The sequence below is a fragment of the Fistularia commersonii genome, chromosome 17 (genome assembly GCF_037954325.1).
Source record: "Fistularia commersonii isolate RoL2024-O1a breed Wild chromosome 17, RoL_Fcom_v1.0, whole genome shotgun sequence".
NCBI lineage: Eukaryota > Metazoa > Chordata > Actinopteri > Syngnathiformes > Fistulariidae > Fistularia > Fistularia commersonii.
Genome location: NC_141300.1, coordinates 5,939,744 through 5,961,400, shown reverse-complemented (window position 1 = coordinate 5,961,400; position 21,657 = coordinate 5,939,744). Strand labels below are relative to the sequence as shown.

At 42.3% G+C, this 21,657-nt stretch overlaps 3 protein-coding genes across 5 annotated transcripts in view; 2 read left to right on the top strand and 1 right to left on the bottom strand.

The window, feature by feature from the left end:
- Positions 1 to 213: 213 nt before the first annotated feature.
- Positions 214 to 5,652, top strand: spty2d1 (SPT2 chromatin protein domain containing 1). Its single transcript, XM_086163010.1, has 6 exons — positions 214 to 712; positions 1,528 to 1,645; positions 1,752 to 3,269; positions 4,571 to 4,724; positions 4,808 to 4,885; positions 4,967 to 5,652. The coding sequence occupies exons 1-6, from the start codon at positions 650 to 652 to the stop codon at positions 5,058 to 5,060; spliced, it is 2,025 nt and encodes a 674-aa protein (XP_086019136.1). The 5' UTR covers positions 214 to 649; the 3' UTR covers positions 5,061 to 5,652.
- A 109-nt stretch (positions 5,653 to 5,761) lies between these two features.
- On the top strand, positions 5,762 to 10,433 carry uevld (UEV and lactate/malate dehyrogenase domains). 2 transcript variants are annotated; one of them, XM_086163011.1, is made up of 12 exons: positions 5,762 to 5,939; positions 6,990 to 7,074; positions 7,173 to 7,238; positions 7,335 to 7,498; positions 7,590 to 7,731; positions 7,811 to 7,905; positions 8,230 to 8,335; positions 8,502 to 8,672; positions 8,785 to 8,949; positions 9,128 to 9,215; positions 9,370 to 9,493; positions 9,681 to 10,433. In XM_086163011.1, exons 1-12 carry the CDS (start codon positions 5,898 to 5,900, stop codon positions 9,843 to 9,845), a joined length of 1,413 nt encoding a protein of 470 aa, XP_086019137.1. In that variant the 5' UTR covers positions 5,762 to 5,897; the 3' UTR covers positions 9,846 to 10,433. The 2 variants fall into 2 exon arrangements, with proteins under 2 accessions (XP_086019137.1, XP_086019138.1); XM_086163012.1 differs by lacking the exon at positions 5,762 to 5,939 and having other exon boundaries at positions 7,001 to 7,074; positions 7,335 to 7,503.
- The window catches only part of LOC147224873 (uncharacterized), a 24,311-nt gene continuing 12,331 nt past the window's right edge, over positions 9,678 to 21,657 (bottom strand). For both annotated transcript variants that reach the window (XM_086163008.1, XM_086163009.1), the window contains exons 6-14: positions 20,563 to 20,670; positions 20,351 to 20,460; positions 18,188 to 18,236; positions 15,805 to 15,925; positions 14,977 to 15,071; positions 14,664 to 14,729; positions 14,413 to 14,512; positions 13,866 to 14,018; positions 9,678 to 13,791 (exon numbers count right to left, since the gene is read on the bottom strand). In XM_086163008.1, the coding sequence (XP_086019134.1) occupies positions 12,359 to 13,791; positions 13,866 to 14,018; positions 14,413 to 14,512; positions 14,664 to 14,729; positions 14,977 to 15,071; positions 15,805 to 15,925; positions 18,188 to 18,236; positions 20,351 to 20,460; positions 20,563 to 20,670 (2,235 nt within the window). In that variant the 3' untranslated portion in view covers positions 9,678 to 12,358. The remainder of the gene's footprint in view (positions 13,792 to 13,865; positions 14,019 to 14,412; positions 14,513 to 14,663; positions 14,730 to 14,976; positions 15,072 to 15,804; positions 15,926 to 18,187; positions 18,237 to 20,350; positions 20,461 to 20,562; positions 20,671 to 21,657) is intronic.

The following is a 21,657-nucleotide window of genomic DNA, read 5'->3' as shown; positions in this document are numbered from 1 at the left end:
TCCTCTTTCACGGCTCATTTTTTTTTACAAACTAAAACACTCATAATGGATACAAAAAAAGGTAATATCACCTCATATATCGTAATTTTTGAGGAAATAGTCCCATGCGAATAATGGTATTGCAGTTCGATGACTAATTCCACGCGGACTGTCGGAGCGCAGGGAGAAACCGGAAGTACGTAACGGTGAACGTCTCACTTCCTCAGACCACACTCAGAACCCTTTAATTTTCGCTGTTACGTACTGTTAGTCTATCTTATCATGAGTAGGCTTAGTTTTCTGTCTTTTTTTTGTCAACATGCCTTTCACTGATGGACCTTGCTCGAGTACGCTGTGTTTTACTAGTATAAAAAGGAGCTTTGCCTTACAGGCGTCTTGGTTGGCTAATATAAGCCTGGTTTGCTCAACGCTAGGTTAGCTAACTTTGCTAACACAGGCTGATGAGGCAAAGTCTGTCAAAGTGCTGAATATAAATGTTTAATCACCGTACATTATTCGGCAAATTGATTTCTTTATAGCTACATAAGTGGTTTTTAAAACCTGAAACCTAGGTTGATTCTGGGGTAAATGCTAAGATAAACCTTAGCACACTTGGAGTTTTGTTCGAAGCGCATCGAAGGCAAGTTTATAGTATCTTCTTGCTGACAACATGATGGACTTCGATAATATATTGAACATCGCCTCGCAAAACCAGGGCGGAACTTGCACACAGGTAAGTAAAAAACTCTTATTTGCATCCAACATTCTCAGACAGGACTGAAAATTGGAATCCATATGCAACCTTGTGGGATCACAAGTGCCAGCTCATCTGTCAGCGAGGTTCAGATAATTTAACTGTCGGCTAATTTAGCTGCTAGCGAAGAACGTGAAGATGTTTCAGCCAAAATAAGTACTAATTCAAAGGATGGCTCTCACTGTTAAGATTGTTTTGTTTCTTTACTGAAGTGTCGAACACGATTCCTTCGAAAATTGAGTGAAATGAGCCTCTTGAATCTAAAAGGGGTAATTCTATGGTTCAGCAGCAAGTACAGAGGAGATGAAAGATCGGCAAATGTGTAAATAATAGACAGCCTTACACTAAATTTAACAAAAACGTAACGCAATAAAACAGTCAATAGTACCACTAGTAGTATTAATAATAATCACCATTAGAATAAGAGCAATCATGATCATCATACTAATTATCATAATGTGCAATGATAACAGTCCAATGGCTTGTGCCATATTGTCCTTCCCCAGATCAGCCCCTTTGGCCTTACGCGTTCTTTTTTTATTCACCCACCTCCAGACTCTGTCCAGATCAAGTAGGCTGCCCTTCCTATCAGTGCTTCTCACTTGTCAACGTCCACTGTGGTGATGCTGTAGACCAATTCCACAGCACAATGATGTACAAATGAGTGACTGCTTAATAGGAAGGGTGCTACGCTGTATTGTTTTTTTCATGTGGATTCTTGTGTACAGCAAAGGGGATTTCAAGTATTTACCATATTTGGTGATGTCTATTTGTTTGTGGTGTTGTATTTTCAGCAAAAGAGATACAGTTTACAAGCTGGCCCTCCCAAAAAGGACCCAAGGTCAAAAGGTGTAAATCCAGCTGCTGTGGCTGCGCTGCTCAAGAAAAAACAGATTGAGACCAAACAGAAGGGTATTGATATATAGTACACATATTCCTTTTATATATATGTATATAAATGTATAAAGTGTACACGTGGTTTGATGATAATCCAGTTACATTTGTTTACACATTTCAGAATTGGAAATGAAGAAGCAGAAGGTGGAGCTTCTTGCCAAGAGAGTGGAGCTGAAGTCGGATCGTAAAGCACGAGCCATGGCTTCCAGGACGAAAGACAATTTTAAAGGTTACAATGGGATCCCTGTAGTTGATATTCCTAAAAAGAGGAGAACAAAGCAGGAAATGGAAAGAGATAGAGCTATGAATGCAGACGGATTTGGAAATTGTTCAGGCGATCCAGGGGATGATGAGGATAATTATGAATATGAACAGACTGACTCAGAGGAGGAGCAGCAGGAGCCAGAGCCACTGAGGCCTAGCAAAATCCTCGGTTATGGTGTTACTACAAGTAGCAGCAAGCCCTCCTCTAAAAAACCTAGTGGACCACCGAAGCCTCCTTCATCAATGAACTTTGCAGACCTGCTCAAATTAGCGGAGCAGAAGCAGTATGAGCCAGTTGAGCTGAAACCAAAGGTTGTGAAAAAAGAAGAGCGGCTACGCACAGCTGACGAGATAAAAGAATTAGAGATGGAGCGGAAGGCTAAGAGAAGGGATAAAGACACAAAGGCAGAGAGAGAAAAGGACCACAAATCTCAGTCGAGTTCCAGCTCAGCAAGAAAAAGTACTTCAGCAAAGGAACAGAAAAATTCCAAAGCACAGAAGAACTCATCAGAAAGACCAGCCCAGCCATGTGGGATAAAGAAGAAGCCACACTCAGCGCCAATGGATAAAGGAATCACCCCAAAGGTGCATTTTGGTGACAAAGAGAAAGAAAGGCCTAAGATGTCTCATGTTGAAAGAGAGAGATCGAAAACAAACCTTTCATCCAGTGCCATGAACAAAGTTTCATTAAAACCCACATCTTCTCAGGTTTCAGCCAAACATGGTCCCCCTAAACCTTCATCCAGCCACAAATCCAGCATCTCAAGTGACCTTATTGTGAAAAAAGAGAGATCATCATCAGTTCCAGGAAGACCTTCAGGTATCCCTGGCTCTCGACCTCCCCCTGCAGCTGCTCAGAAATTTCAACACGGGAACTTCCAACAGAACAGGCCCGTTCAAGAAAGCCCAGTAAGGCAGGGACCAACAGCTGGAGGCCACAAATCAGGAAGAGGTGATCCCCAATTGCCCGGAGGTTATTCAGTGAAACCAAGTGGTAATTCAGTTGCCAGACCTTCATCAGGCACCCCTCTAAAATCAGGAAACCAACCTCTTGTAAGGCCTGGAGGAACACTTCAGGCAAAAGTAGGGGGTATCCCACAGTCAAGACCAGGCAGGGGTACCTCACTGGGTCACCCTGGAGGCAGTGGAGCCCGACCTCCAGGGATGGCACCCGGTCGACCAATACCTGGACAACACACAAGCAATGTTGTGTCAGGACCTGGGAGACCCAAGTGTACAGTGGTTTCAGAGACCATATCGTCTAAGAACGTTGGTGGATCCAGGCCAGGAGTGCCTCCTCGACCAGGCATGCCACAAAGACCAGGCATGCCACCTTACCCGGGATTTCCGCCAAGACCTATGAACAGACCCCCAGGTAAAAGAAAAAAAGTCAAATATATCTGGCTGGTGGTGATTAAAGGTGACCACACCCTGGTGGTCTCTGTGCAAGGATTTTAACCCCAACCTCTATGCCTTGTTCAGACGAGACCCCACCAATCACAAGTGGACACTTTAAATGTGGGCGTTTACACTCGGTAACCACATTTGTCTATAAAATTGCTATATGTACACCCCTGCACAACACTGTATTCTTATTAACATTAAAGAAAAGAAAAAGAAATATATATCAACTTGCAGCAAAGAATAACTTTCTTAAAATGTAATAACATAACAGTGCTCGCGAGTTTACTGAAGTAGCTTTCACAAAGCAGGATGATTGTTGCCAATATTGGGCATGTTTTCGCTGAAAAAACTCAAGCGGCTTATCAGCATAATTGGGGTGTAATGTCGTTAAGTGATGCCTTAATTCATTTGGCTTCATGCTGTCCGCTGCCAACATTTTTAGACCCAGTAAACATACTGGTCTTTCTTTGTCTCCCACCGTAGTCACAGTGAACCCAAGGGCAGCAAACGCTTCATCATAATTCCTCATCTTAGCTTTCGGGTCACTTTATTTGTTTCATTATCTCCATCTCTCACCGCCTTTCCTATCCCTCTTGAATATTTTTCCATGGTGTCTCTTGAGGCTGCATTATTGTAAGACATAGCTGTTCATAGAACGAGAAAGGTCCGTTTTCTAACACCTCACCGCCTCCTCCTCCTCTCGGCTCTTCGCCACAGCGATTCATCTGCCCTCATCTAACTTTGTCCTCTGCCTCCTGTTCTGTAACTTCAAGTTCTTATTCCACATCTACAAATCTCCTCTTTGGTCCTCCTGAAAGCACATTGGCAGTTTATCGCTCATTGAGAAGAAAAATATTTTAACGAGAGACTTCTTTCCAATTGAAGTATGTGGTTGCTCTGACTAACTCAGACTTTCTTTTTTTATCATTTTACCTGCTGCACAAATTACTTGCACTTCCTGTTGGAAGGCCAGGTGGTCAAGCGTAGTGAGGGGTAAAAAAAAAGACAAAAAACAAATAGTTTGGCGTATTTGGTAACAAGGGTGAGTGTACAAGAGGTTGGTTGATTATATTTCTGCATTTTTGTAGCCTCACATCTATGCCAAGACTTTTTAGTTTCAACAGAGCCCTACACAGTGCTTTAAACTGGGATATAGGGGCTGAAATTTCATTCCCTTTAGCATTAGGGTGACTGTTTAAACTTTCAAGTTTTAGTATAGGTAAAATTTTGAAATGAACATGCTGACCATACCATTACATGCCTACCCCCCAGGTACAATGCTGCCGCCGATCACCTCTGCCTACAAGAGAAAATACGAGGAAGAAGAGTATGACTCTGAAATGGATGATTTCATTGACGACAGTGGCGATGATCAGGAGGAAGTATCAAAACACATTCGGGAAATTTTTGGTTATGATCGAAACAAGTAAGCCTCCCACCCACAGGCCATTTCAGTGTATTTGTGACCAACGTCAACAAAATGTCAAAATGTCCTGTTTACCCTTTTAGATACAAAGATGAGAGTGACTATGCGCTTAAATTCATGGAGAGCAGCTGGAAAGACATGCAGAAAGAAGAGGCTCGGAGGTGAGTAGACAATACGCTTCGAATTCTTTTAAGCAACCATATTTACTGCGCTAACATTACTATTGTGCTTGGCAACGGCAGTCTGAGATTGGCTGTACAAGAAGATCTGGAGGAAGAGAGAAAAGAGGAAGAGGAGATGAAAAGAAAAAATGCCAAGAGGAAAAAAATGAGCTGACGCCCTTGAACTATTTGGCTGAATCGAAGCCCTGCTGGCAGGCAGGACGGCCCACTGACTGTGTCCACCTCACCACACATGGACTATGTTGCCTTCTCCATTCTCACCCTGTGCTCGGACTACAGCTGAATGGAGTGACGCTAAATTGACTGAAATAAAAAAACTGAAAAGTCTATGTCGACCAGATAGTGCTCTGAAGACTTTAAATGCACAATTCTTGCGAGCATGAGTCATTAGGTAATTTAAAGTTAGCTCCTTCCACCCGTTATTTATAACCCCGGCAGAATGCACTACCATAGTCCAAGGTTACAAATTGACATGAGTGTGAGCGAGTGATTTTTAGACTAACAATGACATCCAGAGTCAAACGCTAATTACATGCTATTTTTGAACAGAACATGTTGCATTTTCTCCCCCCCCCACACACAAACCTTGATCATAAAATCAGTAATATGCAGGACAAAAAAATTAGTTCTGTTGTTTCTCTTTAAAAGGATTTGAAAAAAATGTATCAAGTCTTTTATTTATTATCTTTTGAGTATGACAATCACATATCGGTTGTGTATTTCCAATGAAGCAAAAAGAAAATCAATTTGTGTTGTATGATGTGTTGAATTCTGTTTGCTGTGTTTTTATGAATTTTGGCTTCGCTTTATTTCAAATCGGTTTCGGGGGTAGTTTGTCCCTTCTCAGACACCGTGGCTGACTTTGCAGGTAGGCGGGAGTTGTTGATGGAGCTCCAGAAAGTTCGCGGAAGTTTGTAAAGTCAGAAGTAAACAATCGGGGTAGTGACGTGAAATTGCCGGCAAGGAGAGCGGTCTTAGTTTACCTGTATAGATGGATCTCAGTTCGGAGAAGATTCAGCGTATCCTGTCTAAGGTCAGTCGAAAAGGAGTACGGAACACTGAAAGGAAGACGAGAGAACGATGTTAAAAACCACTAGCATGTTAACGAGAACTAGCTTCTCTGTCACCGAAGGATTCCAACTCGCCAAACCAGTTGTGCCGCATATGTTTGTGACAGTCATAAAGTGCCTCAATGCCAAGGACAATATTATTTCTCGCTTTACTTTCTAACGAGATACTGATTTAAAAGTATAGTTAGGCGATGTAGAGTCACCGAAATCGCTGAATTTCTCGGCCGCATTCACCTGAAATTTGGCTCAGTCATGACGACTCCCGGCAAACTGGGGAGTGCCAATCACTTTTTCACAAGAGTCGGAACGGAGGCAGAAATTGAGTTCTAGTAGACAACCTAAACATTCAATTAAAAAAACAATAAAATGAAAGATCCAACTGTCAGTCAGTTGACCTTAGGAACAGACTGCACTCTGCAAGGGGGATTAAATGTTAAAAATAGGCCGACGATAGCGTTCATGTTGAATTCAATGTTAAAAGTTTCACGTGTGTCGCATAAGACATTAGGATTCTCGGAAGCATTTGATTTTTGAACATAGCAAACAAATGTTTTTTATGTATCAGCATAGGTTCTAATCTGTGCTTCAATTAAGTGCTTGGCAGTGGATTCTGTCCTTTATTACAGTTTTGCTCACATAAAATGTTATTCTATTCAGCAAGTATTCATCTGAGACACAGGACATCAACTTCAAAAAAATTCCCATACTGGGGCACATTCGTCAATATTGCTGCTGATTCTGCTAAACCTGTGAAATTGCAATGTAAGCTGATTAAAATGGACCAATACTGGGCAAATACTCAAATCACAACTGAGCTCCTCCTTTAAAATGTCAAAACAATACAAAAGATCAATCAAAAGCATTAAGTTACTGGCCGGGATTAACAGTCCATATTGTAGATTATTGTAGATGTACATTTCCCATTAAGCAGTCTATATTTACATGGCTCACAAATCATATGTGAGTTTTATATATTTATTTTTTTCATTTTATTTTAATTTTGCTTATTTTAGTACAAATTTCACGATGTTGCTGTGAACGAGCTGCAGAAAATTGATCGTCTCTTTCCCGGGATGATCCCGTCCTTGGGGACGTACAGTGAGTTGTTTCTTTTTGAGATGACTTTTCCTCTGGTTTCTCTCCCACATGCCCCAGCCATAGTGTACATGTGTGTTTTTCTTCCATCTAAATTTCAGCGTTTAATGATGGCTCCCAGAAAGAGCTTCTCAAATTAGTGGGTAACATTCCCGTCCAGCATGACGGTAAGATTCACATTCAGAGCTTTCACGATGGATTAAACCGTACTTGTAATATGTTGTCCTTCTTCTGTACTGAACTCGGTCGCTTTATCCTAAAAGGCCGCTCCTACAACTTCCCCGTTCAGCTGTGGCTGTTGGACTCGTTCCCCTTCACCCCACCCATATGTCTCTTGAGGCCAACAACAGACATGGTGATCAGGGAAGGCAAGCATGTAGACGCCAGGGGAAGGATATATCTGCCGGCGCTTCACAACTGGGACTTTGTAAGGTTCTCTACTTTACAGTCCGTCGATATTCTGTGTTTGTGGTTCCCATGTCACATTTTCATTCCTCTTCGTTTTTGTTTTTGAACAGCCCAAGTCATCCGTAGTTCTTCTTCTGAAGGAGATGATTGCCAAGTTTCAGGAGGATCCCCCGCTGTCCATGAAGGCCACAGGGGACGGCAAAGACCCTCATGAGCTTCTGGCTTACGTCTCAAAATTGCAGCTCAACGACGGTGCTTGATTTGACATGTAGCCCGACTCTCTGCGCTCCCATAAACACTACTTATAATTATAATCCTTTTTCTTTGTCAGGGAGTATTAGACATCACGATTTTCCCGTCAACAAAGTTTCGGTTATCGGGGCAGGTGATTTAGGAATGGCGTCAGTGATGAGCATTTTGGCGAAGGTAATCTCTTATTTCCAAAATATCATATCCCCTCACCTGCTCCCCTTACCTACTCCATCCAAGAGACAAGAGATGGTTTTTGAAGATGGTTCCCTTGTCATCTTGTACTTGGTTGACATAGAGTACTTGTTATATTTTGCCAGGAATTGTTGCCGCCGTGTTGTTATTTTGAACTTGTACTGGATTTGTGGGGTTACAGTTCTTAAGTGAGCCTCTAGATGTCACTAGTTCGCAAACACTAGTCCTTTGATACTGAGTATTTGAGGCAGGATGTAACATTCCTCTAAAGCTGAGAGTTGATTGTGTTTTTCCATTTCCATCAAGTGTGTTGTGGACAAGCTTATTTTTATCGACGTCGCTGAGAGTTCCACCAAAGGCGGCAGCTCCGATCTGGATATTTTCAGTCTACCCAAGGTTGAGGTATCAAGAGGTGTGTCACATTCTTCACTGTCCAAGCGGTCAGGTCGTTGTGCTCTGGAAGACTGAGCATTAAGAATGGCCGCCAGGTTCTAGAGTTTTGCTGCACTTTGACCTTTCTTTATACTCATCTCTTCTTGGCCCGACACCATTCATGCCTTTTTAATTTTTCTATTTAGATTTGTCTGCCTCTGCGGGCTCCAGGGTTGTCATAGTGACCGCCAATGCTTGGAGCAGCGAGCAGTCCTATGTCAGCGTGGTTCAAACCAACGTTGACTTGTACAGAGGAATCATTCCAAGTGTGGCCCATTTTAGTCCAAATGCTGTCATGCTCATCGCTTCCCAACCAGGTCAGTTGAAGACCTCCCCCCCCCCCCCCCCCCCCCCCCCCCCCCACACACACACACACACACAGACACAAAAAGACTTGTAAATTCAAGCTTGTCAACCTTTCCTCTCAAGTGGACGTCATGAGCCACGTCGCATGGAGGCAGAGTGGCCTCCCACCGACCAGGGTCATTGGAGCCGGCTGCAATCTGGACTCAGAGCGGCTCACTCACGTCCTGGATATCCAGCTCAACACGCACAGACAAGCCTGGGTTATTGGAGAACTTTCAGACAATAAAGGTCAGCCAGAAAGGAACCATTAAATATTTAAAGACAAGATCACATGCTCTTCAACATCTCCATCTCTCCCCAGTGTGGTTTCTCTTAATTCCCAGCCTTTGTCATTTCTCTTCTTTCAGATATTAATGCTACTCTGCTTCTTAATCTCATGTGCCATAATTATGTTTTTGTTTTACAGTAGCAGTAATGAGTAACTCTCAGATGAGCTTCGCCAGGGTGCCAGAGATCAGCCAAGGATCCAGCTCTGCTAAACCATTGTTAGACAGGTACCAGCAGCAATGAATATTTTAGAAAGAATATGCTTTAAAACTTTGACAATTTGTCCAACGGATCAATAATTAGTTCAACCACAGAAATGTAGCATATGTACATTATATACACGTGCTACTATGTAATTTACAGCCCAAGCATTTCTTGTAGAGCGTTCGACATCATGAAGAACCGAGGCCAGCGTTCGTGGTCGGTGGGCTTATCATTGGCCGACATCACCAACAGCATCCTGATGGATAAGAAGAAAATCCACTCCGTCTCCACACTGGCCCAGGTAGCGCAGCCCAGACAGCACGACAGTACATCTACTGAAACTCATCCTGTCACATGATGAAGTTGTGTCTCATCTCATTGAATCTTGCTTCTATGAAGTGATTTCACTTTTTGTATGTTGTATGTAATTGTATGTCACTGTGGATGTTTGGCTCTATGTTTCATGCTGCTGTCTCATCTTGCTTCAGGGCTGGGGGGGCATCAGCAAGGAGGTTTTCTTGAGTCTACCGTGTATCCTCGGGTCCAACGGTACCACACGCTTGGCTGGAGCCACACTGGGACAGCAGGACGACGCCAAACTCATGGACAGTGTCAGCTCCCTGTCAAACCTTATGGGTCAGCTGAGGATATAAGGGATTGGATGGCAGCACACACAAATACACTCAGTCCAGCCGGAGGGTGCCGCTCACTGGTGTAGTGACGGCTCAGGAGTAAACACCAGCAGAGTAAACACCAGCAGATACTACAGTATCTTGCTAAATGCACTTTGAATTAAATGCTTTATACTGAAAAGTTTATAGCTATGAAAAATACCCATCTTGAATATATATATATATATATATATATATATATACATTTGTTATTTTGACAGCATATGAAGTGACTCACAAACGATACATAAAATGGGACATCTGAAATAGATGTAAAATCTTCATTTGTATGAATGGTAAAGACTTATATAGTAAATATGAACTTGTTCCTTGATGCACTTGATTGCTTCTGTAATGAAGTGGTCACAAATAAGGAAAAAATGAAGGTTGTGGGAATCAGTGCCTAAAGCACATCTTAAATACCTTATTAGCCTTTATATTTAAAGCTTTTTTTTTCGCGGGGTGGGACTGGTTGTCTTTAAATGTTCTTTGGAAAGCCCGCGCACCGCCGGAGCATAACTATGGTACAGTGATACACAATGAATGTTTAATAAAAGTCAATAAAAGAGATCAGGCTTCTCTGTGGTAAATGAGACAAGAGATGTCTGTGAGTTTATAAAAAAAGACAATGCAGTTGAAAGAGAACCTATGGTCAGGCTGATGTCTGGGGCAATCTGAAGCAGAGTTCACGACAGATCAAGTTCAGATGGCAAACATGTCTTTCAATAGTCAATTCCTGGGGAATGAATTTATTCCATAAATGAATGCAGCATTCAGACCAAAACTCTTTAACAACCTGGAGGATGAAAATCCGATTATGAAAATCAAAACTTTTTTTTTGCAGTAATTGCACTAGAAAATGACTGAATAACAATATAGAATTATAAAACCTTTGCAATGAGAAAGTCAGTCCAAAAAGAGAAACAGGTGTAAGGATACAAAAAGCTGTGAGACACTGGTTTTGACATACTGTACGTCCTGGTTACTTCTACAAAAGCAGTTGTCTTTTATTCCTTCAATTTTGTCCAAACTAGCAGGCAGATTCTAAAAACACCTTGTCATGGCTGCAACATTACCCAAGGAGGAACACACCTTCATCAAAGTTGTCAGTTTTGGTGGCTTTTCATCGATTTCCAAGAAAAAGCCAACAAGACTTTTGTGAAGAAAGAATGCTGGCATATTTACATCAGTAACATCCGTGAATGTGATTGGGATTTAGTGCAGATTATGCTCAAGTCGTGGAAATATATTTGTGTAAGGAAATAAAAGCATCCCTCTGGTGTTGGAACGATGCCCTGTCCCAAAGGCCCAGTAACAGTATGGCTCAATTTCCATTTCTCTTTATCGAATTAAAATGCACAAGATGAAACATCTGACCAGGAAAAAACAAAAAACAAAAAATTTCCATGAAGTGATTGGCAGTTGCTTTGTATTCAGAAACCTTTTAACTGAGGAGGAAGATTGAATTACCGTCTTGTCTGAAACACTTTCACCACTGGGCAGCTACTCTTCATATATGAACATTTATACTATTGACAACTCTTTTGTCCCATGTTAGTCTTCTCAACATCATTAGCCTGGATCCATGCATGTGTGGTGCATTAGAGCTGTGAAATGACTTAGGATAAACACAACACTGAAACCAATTCTCGTGAACTGATGTCATAAAAATTACAATGTAACCAAAAAAGAAAAGCAGCAACCCAGGGAGTGACCACTGCTGCCTTCCTGGGGAAAGAATGACTGTACTACATGAGAATGATGCTCGCTTCAGTATTTACAACCGTGATGTGCTGCACCAAGACATCCCTGCTGCTGGTGGCCACGACTTAGTTCATTCACAAGTTCAAGTTTGCAACCTGCTTCGGTGCAACATTGTGTTATGGTCCACTGACCTTCAGATACAGTTGATAAACTTTGCTATAGAAGTTTTTCAGCGCTATGTGGCACGCTATGTGAGCCGGCTCACTGTTCGCCGTCAATGCAATACAAATGTAGAGGTTTCGGGTGCTTCAGCAAAGGTGACCTTGTTCTGCTCCCACAGAAGCCCTTGTGAGAGTCGAAGCCCTCAGTGCACTGCAGTCACATTAAGACACTTTTCTGAAACACTGACTGGACAGAAAGAAATGGCAGTATTTTTGACACTTTTTTCATACAAATACAAAACAAAGTCTGGTGTCACAAACGTAAAAATGACAACAAACTGTTGGGGTTACTCACCCACTTTGTCTGCAGCAAACAGTAACACGGACAACGGTTTTGAATAGAGGTTTGACACTTAGAAAAGATAACTATCCTTGCCAAAAAGCATCACTGATACCTATATAAAGCAATAAAAAGTTCCTTCACACACGCACACACCCGCGCGCTCGAACACACACATAAAAAAATCTTTGACATTGGAAAGCTACTGGCCTTTAAAGGTCTTTAGACTGTAAAATGGCTAATTATACATAAAAAGTCTTGATGCATACTCAAAGGAGCATTCTCCAAATTCAAAAGGTCACTGATTTGGGCAGTTGCGGCGCACCTTGAGGCACCCTGCAGAAGTCGGGGCTGGTTCGGATCACAGGTACCCCAACTGCAGACTGTCCTGAGGGCCGCGGGTGGCCCGGGGGGGAGCCTGTATACAGCAGTGGTGCTGGGAAGGCAGAATGGTCCCTGGGGCCCCGAGTGAAAGGCTTAGAGTAGGTGGTGGGTGAGGCGGCTCTGTGCTGGTCTGAGCAGGTGGTGGCATTGCACTGAAAAGGACTGAGTCTGTCGGCGAAATTAGGCGGAGGAGGGGGGATGATCGTATCCTCCACCCAGCTGACGTCTCCTTCATATTCTGGTTCCTGAGGCAAACTGGAAAGTGCCGGCCGTGAGAGTGGAGTAGGAGAAGAAGGGGAAGGAGGGATAAAGACGGGAGGCGGAGGCAGGGGGTAGAGGGTGGGGTCGTAGTCTCTGTCAAAGGAAGGCAGCGGATAGCAGTGCAAGCTTGGACCCTCCTCGGGCGTGGAGCTCAGCCTGTCCGGGCAGCGGTCCTCCTCGTCCGCCTCAGACAGGTTGTCGTACTGGGAGGTGTTTGAAGGCCGTCTGTCTCCGGCAGACGCTGGGACGTAAAGAGAGACTGGGAACTTGGTCGGCTTTGAAAGAGGGTGCCTGGATGCCGATGATGCTGATGACGTGGTGAAAGCATGGGGGGAGGACGTTTTTGAGACCGAAGCCTTTTTCTGTGTCGACTCCAGTGGTAGGTGGGGTTTTGGGCATAGTTTTGGTTTCACTTGTGTGGCTGGAGGCGGGGGAGGTTGTTGGGAAGAGGAGCAGCACTGGGTCTCAGAGTAGGTCCAGGCCTGTGGAGAGGATGTGTGACTGTCAGAGGGCTTCTGATTACTCTGATTGGAGTAAAATAATGGTGGTGGTGGCAGGTCTGGAAGGTCCAATATCTCTTCCACAGTGTGCATTGTAAGGGGATCCAAAGCAGAGGGATCATACGGTGGAGGCCAATCCAGAGACTCTTCCTGGGTTTCTGCATCTAAAGGCTGCATCTTCGGATTTCCCAAATCTTCCGTTCGGCTTACAGCTGGGACGGAATCGCTAACGTCTCTGATAAAACCTCTGTCCGCGCAGAGATTCCCTGGTTTGGGAGGCAATGGCGGCCTATTACTCTGCGTTATGGGAGATGATTTTTCTTGCTCATGCGCTGCAACTGGGTCAGGCGAAGGCAGGGAGGGTGTGTTTGACCTGCTGATGCTGGTTGAGTCCTCGGGCTCAGCAGGAGAGGTGGTCTGATGAATGACAGTGCAATCTGTCTGTGATGCCTGAGTACTGGACTGGCTGTTGGCCTGCAGATCTACCTTTACTTCCAGGGGAGAGTCTGGCTGCAGAGGGAAAATGAGAACTGGTCTCTCCTGACCGAGGGGTTTCTTTGGCAGCTCCTCTGACTTGGCTATGAGAGGAGTTGAAAGATTAGAAACCCATCATGAAGGAGAAAGGGATAGATAATGTGACACAAAACTGCACCTGGAGCAGGCTGATCCAGCTTTTTACTGCGTAGCTCAGTCATGGCAACCTGCAACTGTTCAACCACCACATCATCAGGCAAAAAGAAGGAAGCAGCCAGCTGTTCCTGCAGAAACTCTCTCAGGTCCTCCAACTGAGACTTCATCAGGCGCTCTGTTTGGACACAAACCACACAGGGAGCGGGCAGGTTAACTCGAGGGACGGAGGAGACCAGACGTAAGGTCAGTGGCGAGTTAAACTTTTCAAAGTAGGACACAAGTGTGTTCAAACAAAAGCTGAAAGCATCCCCTTAAAGCAACCAATGTGCTGTGGTGATGCTTGCACAGGCGGCCAATGAAAAGTCAGTCTTTAAATCTTCTCCGCAGCAACCGACCGCTTGCATTATGTAAGCCACCCAGTGCAGAGAGAGCCAACCAAGAGGCAGCTTGAGATGTAATCCACAAGGTAACACTCACTGGTGTAGCAACAGCAGCCACAGGCATGAAGCCGGTGTCCCTGACTCATTCAGTGCAGCATGGCACGGAAGACAAGTCAGCCTCATACTCACTCTTGTGTAACTTGAGGGTTGTATATGCCATGGCAGTCAGCATCTTCTCTCCCTCCAATATATAGATGTCCCACAAACGCAGCGTGAGGGTGAAGGGGGTCTGTTATGCAAGACACAGCAGTAAGTCTGATTAATAAATGATGGGATAAAGCCAGATGTGATTTTGGGCTCAGAAATACTGATGACATTGGTGGTTACATATGAGAAGTAGTTTGAGGTCTTTGCGCAACTGAGGGAATGAAAACACTCACTCGGTCTATAAAGCACTGGAGGAACCATTTGGTGGTGTAAATCCCAGATGTCATCTGTTCCTTTTCCTGAGGGGAAGGTTTCAGTCTCATTAGGGAATCACTGCCTAATCCTCGCCATTATAAATCTCATACAGACCTGCAACTCTGCACTAGCATGGTGAACAAGTGGCCTTTAGCGATATAAATCTAATCAAAAAATTAAAAATGTAGCAATAAATAGAACACAAGCCAGGGCCCTTCCAAGCAATAATTCAACTCCAGACCTCCAGCGTAGACTGAAAGCATCAGCTGTATGAAAAGCATCAAAACTCACCAGGTGCTTCCTGAGTTTGGGCAGCATTTTGGAGAGGATGCGCTCGTGATGCGCTTGGAAGCGCTGCAGTTTGGGAAATCCTGGGATGAAGAATCCTGACACAGTCAAAACAAATATATCAGCTGGTGTGTTTTGATAGTAGAGAAAAAATATTTGTCTAAAATGATACTCTTACTTAAACACAAGATGAATGGTGGTGGCAATGAATAGATAATTAGTAACAATTACCTCCCTCAAAATTAGCAAGACAGAGGAAAAGTAGCTTGAGGGCAACAAGAAAAAATCTCACCGAAATAAGCAGGAATATGTTCAGTGAATTCAAAAGAAAGTACAGAAAAGTGCTGTCAAATAATGCTCTAAACTAAATTATTAATCATAAATTCTTTGTCATGTGGCTCCCATAACTATTTTACCAGAAAGGAAAATAGTATTCATATCCAAATACGCAGTTGTAATCTACAGGTATTTCTACATCACCTTGCCCTGAGTTGAGCCAAGTTAATGAAAAAGAGCTAAAACAATGACCAATTATAATTAGGGGTTTCTCTGCTTTTAGGGTGGAGATTACATAGTTTAGTCTTATACATAAATATAGTGTCTTCTTCCCAGAATGTGTCACTGGAAAAGCAGGCTGAGTCAACTTTTGATCTTGTGGACGCACAGCGATGGAATGCCATTTACAAAAACAGTATTGAAAATATTTGTAGACTCCTACAAAACACTTATATCCTGCTAAGCATGTATTTATACATCACTGTTCAACTTAATTTGAGCACATGTCTGCATAGCTACATTTCAAAATGTGCATAACCCCCTTTCCAAACCCACCATGCATGGCATGCTTGCTGTTGGTCAGGAGCTGAGACAAAGCCCAGAAGGCATCTTCCTCATTCAGGTACATCAGCAGGATGGCAGCGATCTGACTCATCCCTTGGCAGTAACTCACTTCCTGGGAATGTAACAGGAGAGACGAGTTCAATTAGAGCAGAATTTGCAAACGAGTGAAATTATTCATTATTTAATATGGCACGCAAGGGTGGGGGTACACCTGAATGTCTGATGTGGATGTGCGTCGCTGTGCTCCACTCATGGGAAACAGACTCACGGTACATGCGGCTAAGATATAAACGTTTTGATAAAGGTTGTTCAAATATTTACTGTAGTCAGATATACATTCCTTGGTAAGACCACGTCTACATCTTGTATCACAGCCAGTTTCCTTATTTCTATGATAATGCTATGATTTACACTTGGCTATTCGCCCCTGGCAAGGATGGCATACACACAACCGCTTTCCGTGTCCATATTAAGGCCGATTTATTATGGAAACAGAAAGCGGACCGTTCAAACTACGCGTTCAGGAAAAAACAATAAACTTAAAGTAGGCTAACACGGAGGTTACACTAAACATTCTCTAAATTCTTCTCTACAGTCACATATGTGAAAGGACAAACATCCCCCCATTTCTATCCCTCCCTTTCTCTCTTGTGCTCTCCCACTGACCCAGTTTCTCATGAGCTGGGTTGGGAGAACAGGGAAATGGAAAAAAAAAAAAAAAAAAAAAAAGAAAAAAGAGGGAATAGCATATGCCAGTTTCCTTTGGCTGAAACACCTCTCCCACACAGGAACTGACGGTTGGTCCGAAACAGAAAAACAGATCTGGACAGTAGTGGTGTGTGTTCAGAGATGTACTGTAGGTAAGTCAGCGCCTGCTCATTCAGAGGCTGTTCAACACAGCAGAGACGGTAGTCACCAAGAGGCTCCCATACAAGTTAATAAAACGTGCATGCATAAAAAGATACGCATACGTCTGCAACAATATTCATTGCATTTTCGTAAATGTTCTGATACAGATAGCTCCCGCACCCCACAAGGACTCCCGCCGTCCTATCGCACTGTAGTCTGTCATTTCAGTGAGCCTGAATAATCTGTCAGAAACTTCACTGAGAACTTTGAGTTTGGCTCGTGATTCCCCTCTTCCATGATTTAGGCAGTAATAGTTTGGAAAGGTACTGTGACACAGATGTGAAATCTTTGGTATCGGGTGCTCTCCCTGAGATCAGTGTGAAAGCACTCCACAAACTATGAAAGTAGATGGTAATGAAGGAGGAGTTCAACACATAATTTCTTTATTTGTACCAACTACACTGCTGGTGTCTACTTTGGGTCAAAGGTTTCAGTAACCTAATTATTTTTCTATGTAATTTTAGAACATTTGAAGTGAAAATTTGCATGTTTTACAGCAATAACTGGGATATACACACAGTCACTGGTCAACAAAGTAAAGCTCAAAGTCCGCATTTCCTCTGTGTTTGGTCAAAGTGGGCCTCTATATGCAGATAAGCAGGATATTTGTGACAAAATAGTGACGCTGTTGCTTATCAAATTTTTTGGCAGATGTTGTTCCAAGTGATCAAAAATCAAAATGGACTTAATGATGAATCAGGACACATCTTCAAAACATTTAACACCGCAATAACCAGTACAGACACATATTGTACTTTAAGTAAATCTGTCTTAATGCATGAAGGGGATCTTTAAACTGAAAACTAGATTTAACAGGAACATTTCTACTAAACTGCTAGTCTCACTATTAGTATTTGTATGGTAGGTCAAAACAAACCAAGCATTGAGAGGTTTAAATGTGCATGTTACAAGTCCTTCAACTCTATGGTCAATGGTCCGTGGATTTTGTCATTGCTTGATGGACTTAACAGTATTTAGCTGATATGGTTAACTGACTGGTCTGAAAGTCTATTATCCTACCACTTCCCTTAAAAGTTTTTGAAACTTAAAAAGGGGTTTTCAAAGACACAAGTATGTATTCACTTCACCATTTATCAGGCTGTATAACTTTGTTTAAGGCTGTCAGAAATCTATTCAGTCATTAGCATTGGCAGTTTAAGCCCATCATGAGTTAAAGGACGTTTTTTCATAAGATGTGAGTCCTGAGTATAGCCATGACTTCACTGGTGGTCTGTGTTGCTGAACATGCAGGCAGAGCCACAGTCATAAATAAAACATCTCACCCAAGGCTCTAAAAAAGAACTAGAATGGTAGGGTTTGGAAAGCCTGGCCTGCACTTTTCCATAGCTGTTTAATATACTCAACTGACAAACTATTGCACTGTATTTTTCTGTGAAGTCAATTTATACAGATTACGTTAAACATATCTATAAATATACAAAGCCATCCAAGCACACAGACCTACCGTGTTGTAGACTGAGTAGGCCGCCAGTACATGAAAGAGCGCTTGCTGCCTAGAAAAGGGAACAGAGTTGGAAGTTAAAACACATGCACAATTCCAAGCTGAAACTGTGTCTAATACAGTGGGGTGGATTAAATGACAACAGCCTGAGGCCACATGGCTAATGATGTCTCAAGCCAAAACAACCGTTTCCCAAAATTAATCCCATGAATCAACACTGACAGATTCAAAAGAGCTGCAAATATCACTCTCAGCAGGGTGACAATCCAGGGCTAAACGGTGTCATTGCAGCAGGGTTTCTCTAAATCTGTGCACAAATACTTCTAATACCGTAAATAGGTAGACACATGAGCTTTCGAGCTTTGCATTTCAGGATCATGTGCTGCATGATAAGCGAAACCACTATGATTGGCAAGAATTCATTAAAAAAGAACTCTCCTTGATTGTTTTTTTAGGCTCAAATATAACGCCATATAAATTGAACATTTGTGAAATTTTGTGATAAAAATAAAGATGTTGTTTGTACAGCTGGTACTTTATCATACCAATAGGATGTGTGTCAATACATATTTGAACTCTGATCTCTGAAACAAGGTAAATTACCTTGAAACACTGCCTGTATTTGTTCAAGGTATCTTTTTCTCATTTGCTCTACCTATTAATGCCAGGGCAAAATTAGTCCGGTTTTGTTCATGATTTGTCAAGTAGTTAAAGGCTTAAACAAAGTCCAACCTCATTCTTTCAGTGCCATGTAGATATCCTGCCATATGTGAACAGGGTTTTTGTTGCATTTTATTTTAATCCGAAATAGAATTATCTTTAATCGCCAAAAGTACAATGTACACAGGAATTTGTCACAGTAGGACACCAGCCTGTAGCAGGAAATGAGAGAATAAGTTACAAGAAAAAGAAATGTTACCTTCACAATAACTAGCAATAATGCAGTGAGGTATCTATGACCATGGGGTTATGTCTACTAAATGCATCTGGAGCTTCGATTATCATAGTTAACACTTGGCAGCTATTGTGTTTGTGTGCATGTGTGGGTGTCGGTGAAGTACTGCCTACTAACAAACATAAAGCCAACATGAGAGGATGTTTCCCCTCTATGTCTCCATAGTAAATACAAGTCCTATAGACTCTGACAGAGACAGGAAAGTAGCTTTAAATAGCTGTCAGGGTGAGTCGGTGCGGGTGAGACAGCTGTCGACATGCGGGGAAAGAGTGGGCAGCCAAGCAGGATGGAGCTGTGTTTTGGTCTGTTTGGACTCCCTTGCTTTGAACTGAGGGGGGGGAAGTACATTCAGTTGAGATGAGAGTCCCCTGTCAAACACTCACTGAAGTGACGATAAACACAAGAGGCATTCAGAGTGGGGAAGTGAGAACCACGAGGTTTGAGGGTCATCTCTCTTATTAATCATTATTTTTAATTTATTAATGTGTGTGTTGTGGTATTATTTCTGTGTGCCTGTGTCAGGGCTAAGCGAGGGCATTATTTGGTATGTCCACTTGATGTCCGTGCACATTTCTGTATGAATGCTGTTTCCTGTGGGGCTTCTTGCACTGACAGGAAGGCTAATAAAATACAAGGAGGAGGAAACCACCGTTTGGGTTTTGTGTACCCCTGTGAGTTGCTGGGGGCCACGGCAAGGTTTAAGTCAGAGGTCACACCCTGCCCGAGACTGAGCATGGACAAATCTTAGCATAGGTGGTGACAAAAGAAAACAAAACTGACAACTCTGGAGGTCCAAAAATACAAAGAACCAAAGACATTTGTCGTGAAAGTTCACTCCACAGTGTCTCATGACTTATTTTCAAAGCATCAAGTCAGGGGGGGATTCATGTGATCTGAAGGAAAATCAGCAGTGTCTCTGCTTAACTAAAGAAAAAACAACTTGGAAGCTAAATTTCATAGTTTATCTCAGTTACACTTTCAGGTGACAATGATGCAATACATCGAAAAAAAAAAGAAAAAAAAAGGAATGACCTAATCAATTAAATCACGTCCTATTGTTTTCATTTCTCTTCATCATAAATCATAATTCTTTTCAAGTATAATTAGTGACAAGATACAAATTGGTAATATTTAGTTATTGACTTTCTTACTCTTATGTCAAAAAGAAAACAGTTGTTGTTCTCAGTCATCTGATAAAGTCAATGACTCACTTGACCCCAAAGCGGTCCATGAACATGATGTGGTTCCTGAAGGTTCTGTTGACGTCTAAATCTATCTGTTTGATTTCCGTAGAGAAGTTGCGGGCCTGCAGCTTCATTTTCTGTACAAAAAGAAAAACACGTTGTTGCACAAAGTGGCCAAGACTTAAAATGTACCTTTTCTCAGTTCCCATATTGTTAATGAGTCAGATTTCAATTTTTACCTCATATTTTCCCTTGTTATCTTCTTTGATTTTCTCAATATCCAGTAGTAAACCCCAGGCCTGGCCTCGGAGCTGGAGGGGGATGCCTTTGTAAACCCGCTTCATCAGCTGAAACAGATGTGATGAAGACATATGAGGAGAAAATAGGGACTCTCATTAAGAACCATGAAGAGCTGTATCCATTTCAACAACCAGAATTATGAGAGTCAGATATAAAAGCTGCTCTCAGTGGTTTATGGCTGTGTTAAAACTCTCATGATTGACAGGGAATTATCACACGTACTTATGGACTTGTCTGAAAAGTCTAGACCAGACAGAAGAGACCAATAAAGGAATGGGTTGTGGTTAAAAGAGGGAATGGAAAACAAATTATTAACAGTTACAGTCAAATTATACCACAAAGTTGTATAAAATGAGAAGAAAAGCTAGCTATGTTAAGACTCTTGGTCCTTTGTAAAGGCAAAACCAGCAGTCTGACAGCTTTTTTGCTGGAAACTCCACTCACTCTGCATAATGTGACAGTGTACTATCCACAGTGCATAACAGTCACGGCTATAATTTGATAAATCTGTATTCTCTGGTTACATGCTCAGAACAATGATGAGAATATTGAGTCTAATGTACCTGAAATTATAGGAGAGGAGAGGGGCAACTGAGTTTTCACCCCAATACTGAGGTTTTTTTGCTTGTTTTTTAATACTGCATCTTGAGCTCTACTCAATGAGCCACAACAATGATCAGTGCCCTACTCGCTTCCAAACATAGTCAGGAAGGAAACCATAGAGACAAATGATCTATAAGCAAAAGCAATTTTTTTTTTTTTTACTCAAGAGGATTGCTAATTCAAGATACAGGGAAAATACACAAATCCTATTTTTTGTCTAATTCATTTGATTTTCCTGCAAATCCATTGACTCCAAAAAAGAAAAAAAGCAAATCACAGAACATCATGTTTTCAACTACTTATGATGTGTGTTGTACTATTTATAATTACTACTTCTAGTCATCTTCCATTTGGCTTGTGTATACTGGGGTAGCTATAATTAATGCATCACAGGATGTCATGTGTGGTTCATGCAGTGTTGAATGCACCCT

What these genes read in the sequence shown, in the direction of transcription:
- spty2d1 (XM_086163010.1), top strand. Translation starts at nt 650, where the DNA reads ATGATGGACTTCGATAATATATTGAACATCGCCTCGCAAAACCAGGGC. An exon ending in AGGGCGGAACTTGCACACAG is followed by an intron (nt 713 to 1,527) that starts GTAAGTAAAAAA and finishes TTGTATTTTCAG; the next exon opens with CAAAAGAGATACAGTTTACA. An exon ending in CAGAAAGAAGAGGCTCGGAG is followed by an intron (nt 4,886 to 4,966) that starts GTGAGTAGACAA and finishes TGGCAACGGCAG; the next exon opens with TCTGAGATTGGCTGTACAAG.
- uevld (XM_086163011.1), top strand. Translation starts at nt 5,898, where the DNA reads ATGGATCTCAGTTCGGAGAAGATTCAGCGTATCCTGTCTAAG. An exon ending in CATTCCCGTCCAGCATGACG is followed by an intron (nt 7,239 to 7,334) that starts GTAAGATTCACA and finishes TTATCCTAAAAG; the next exon opens with GCCGCTCCTACAACTTCCCC. An exon ending in AGAACTTTCAGACAATAAAG is followed by an intron (nt 8,950 to 9,127) that starts GTCAGCCAGAAA and finishes TTTGTTTTACAG; the next exon opens with TAGCAGTAATGAGTAACTCT.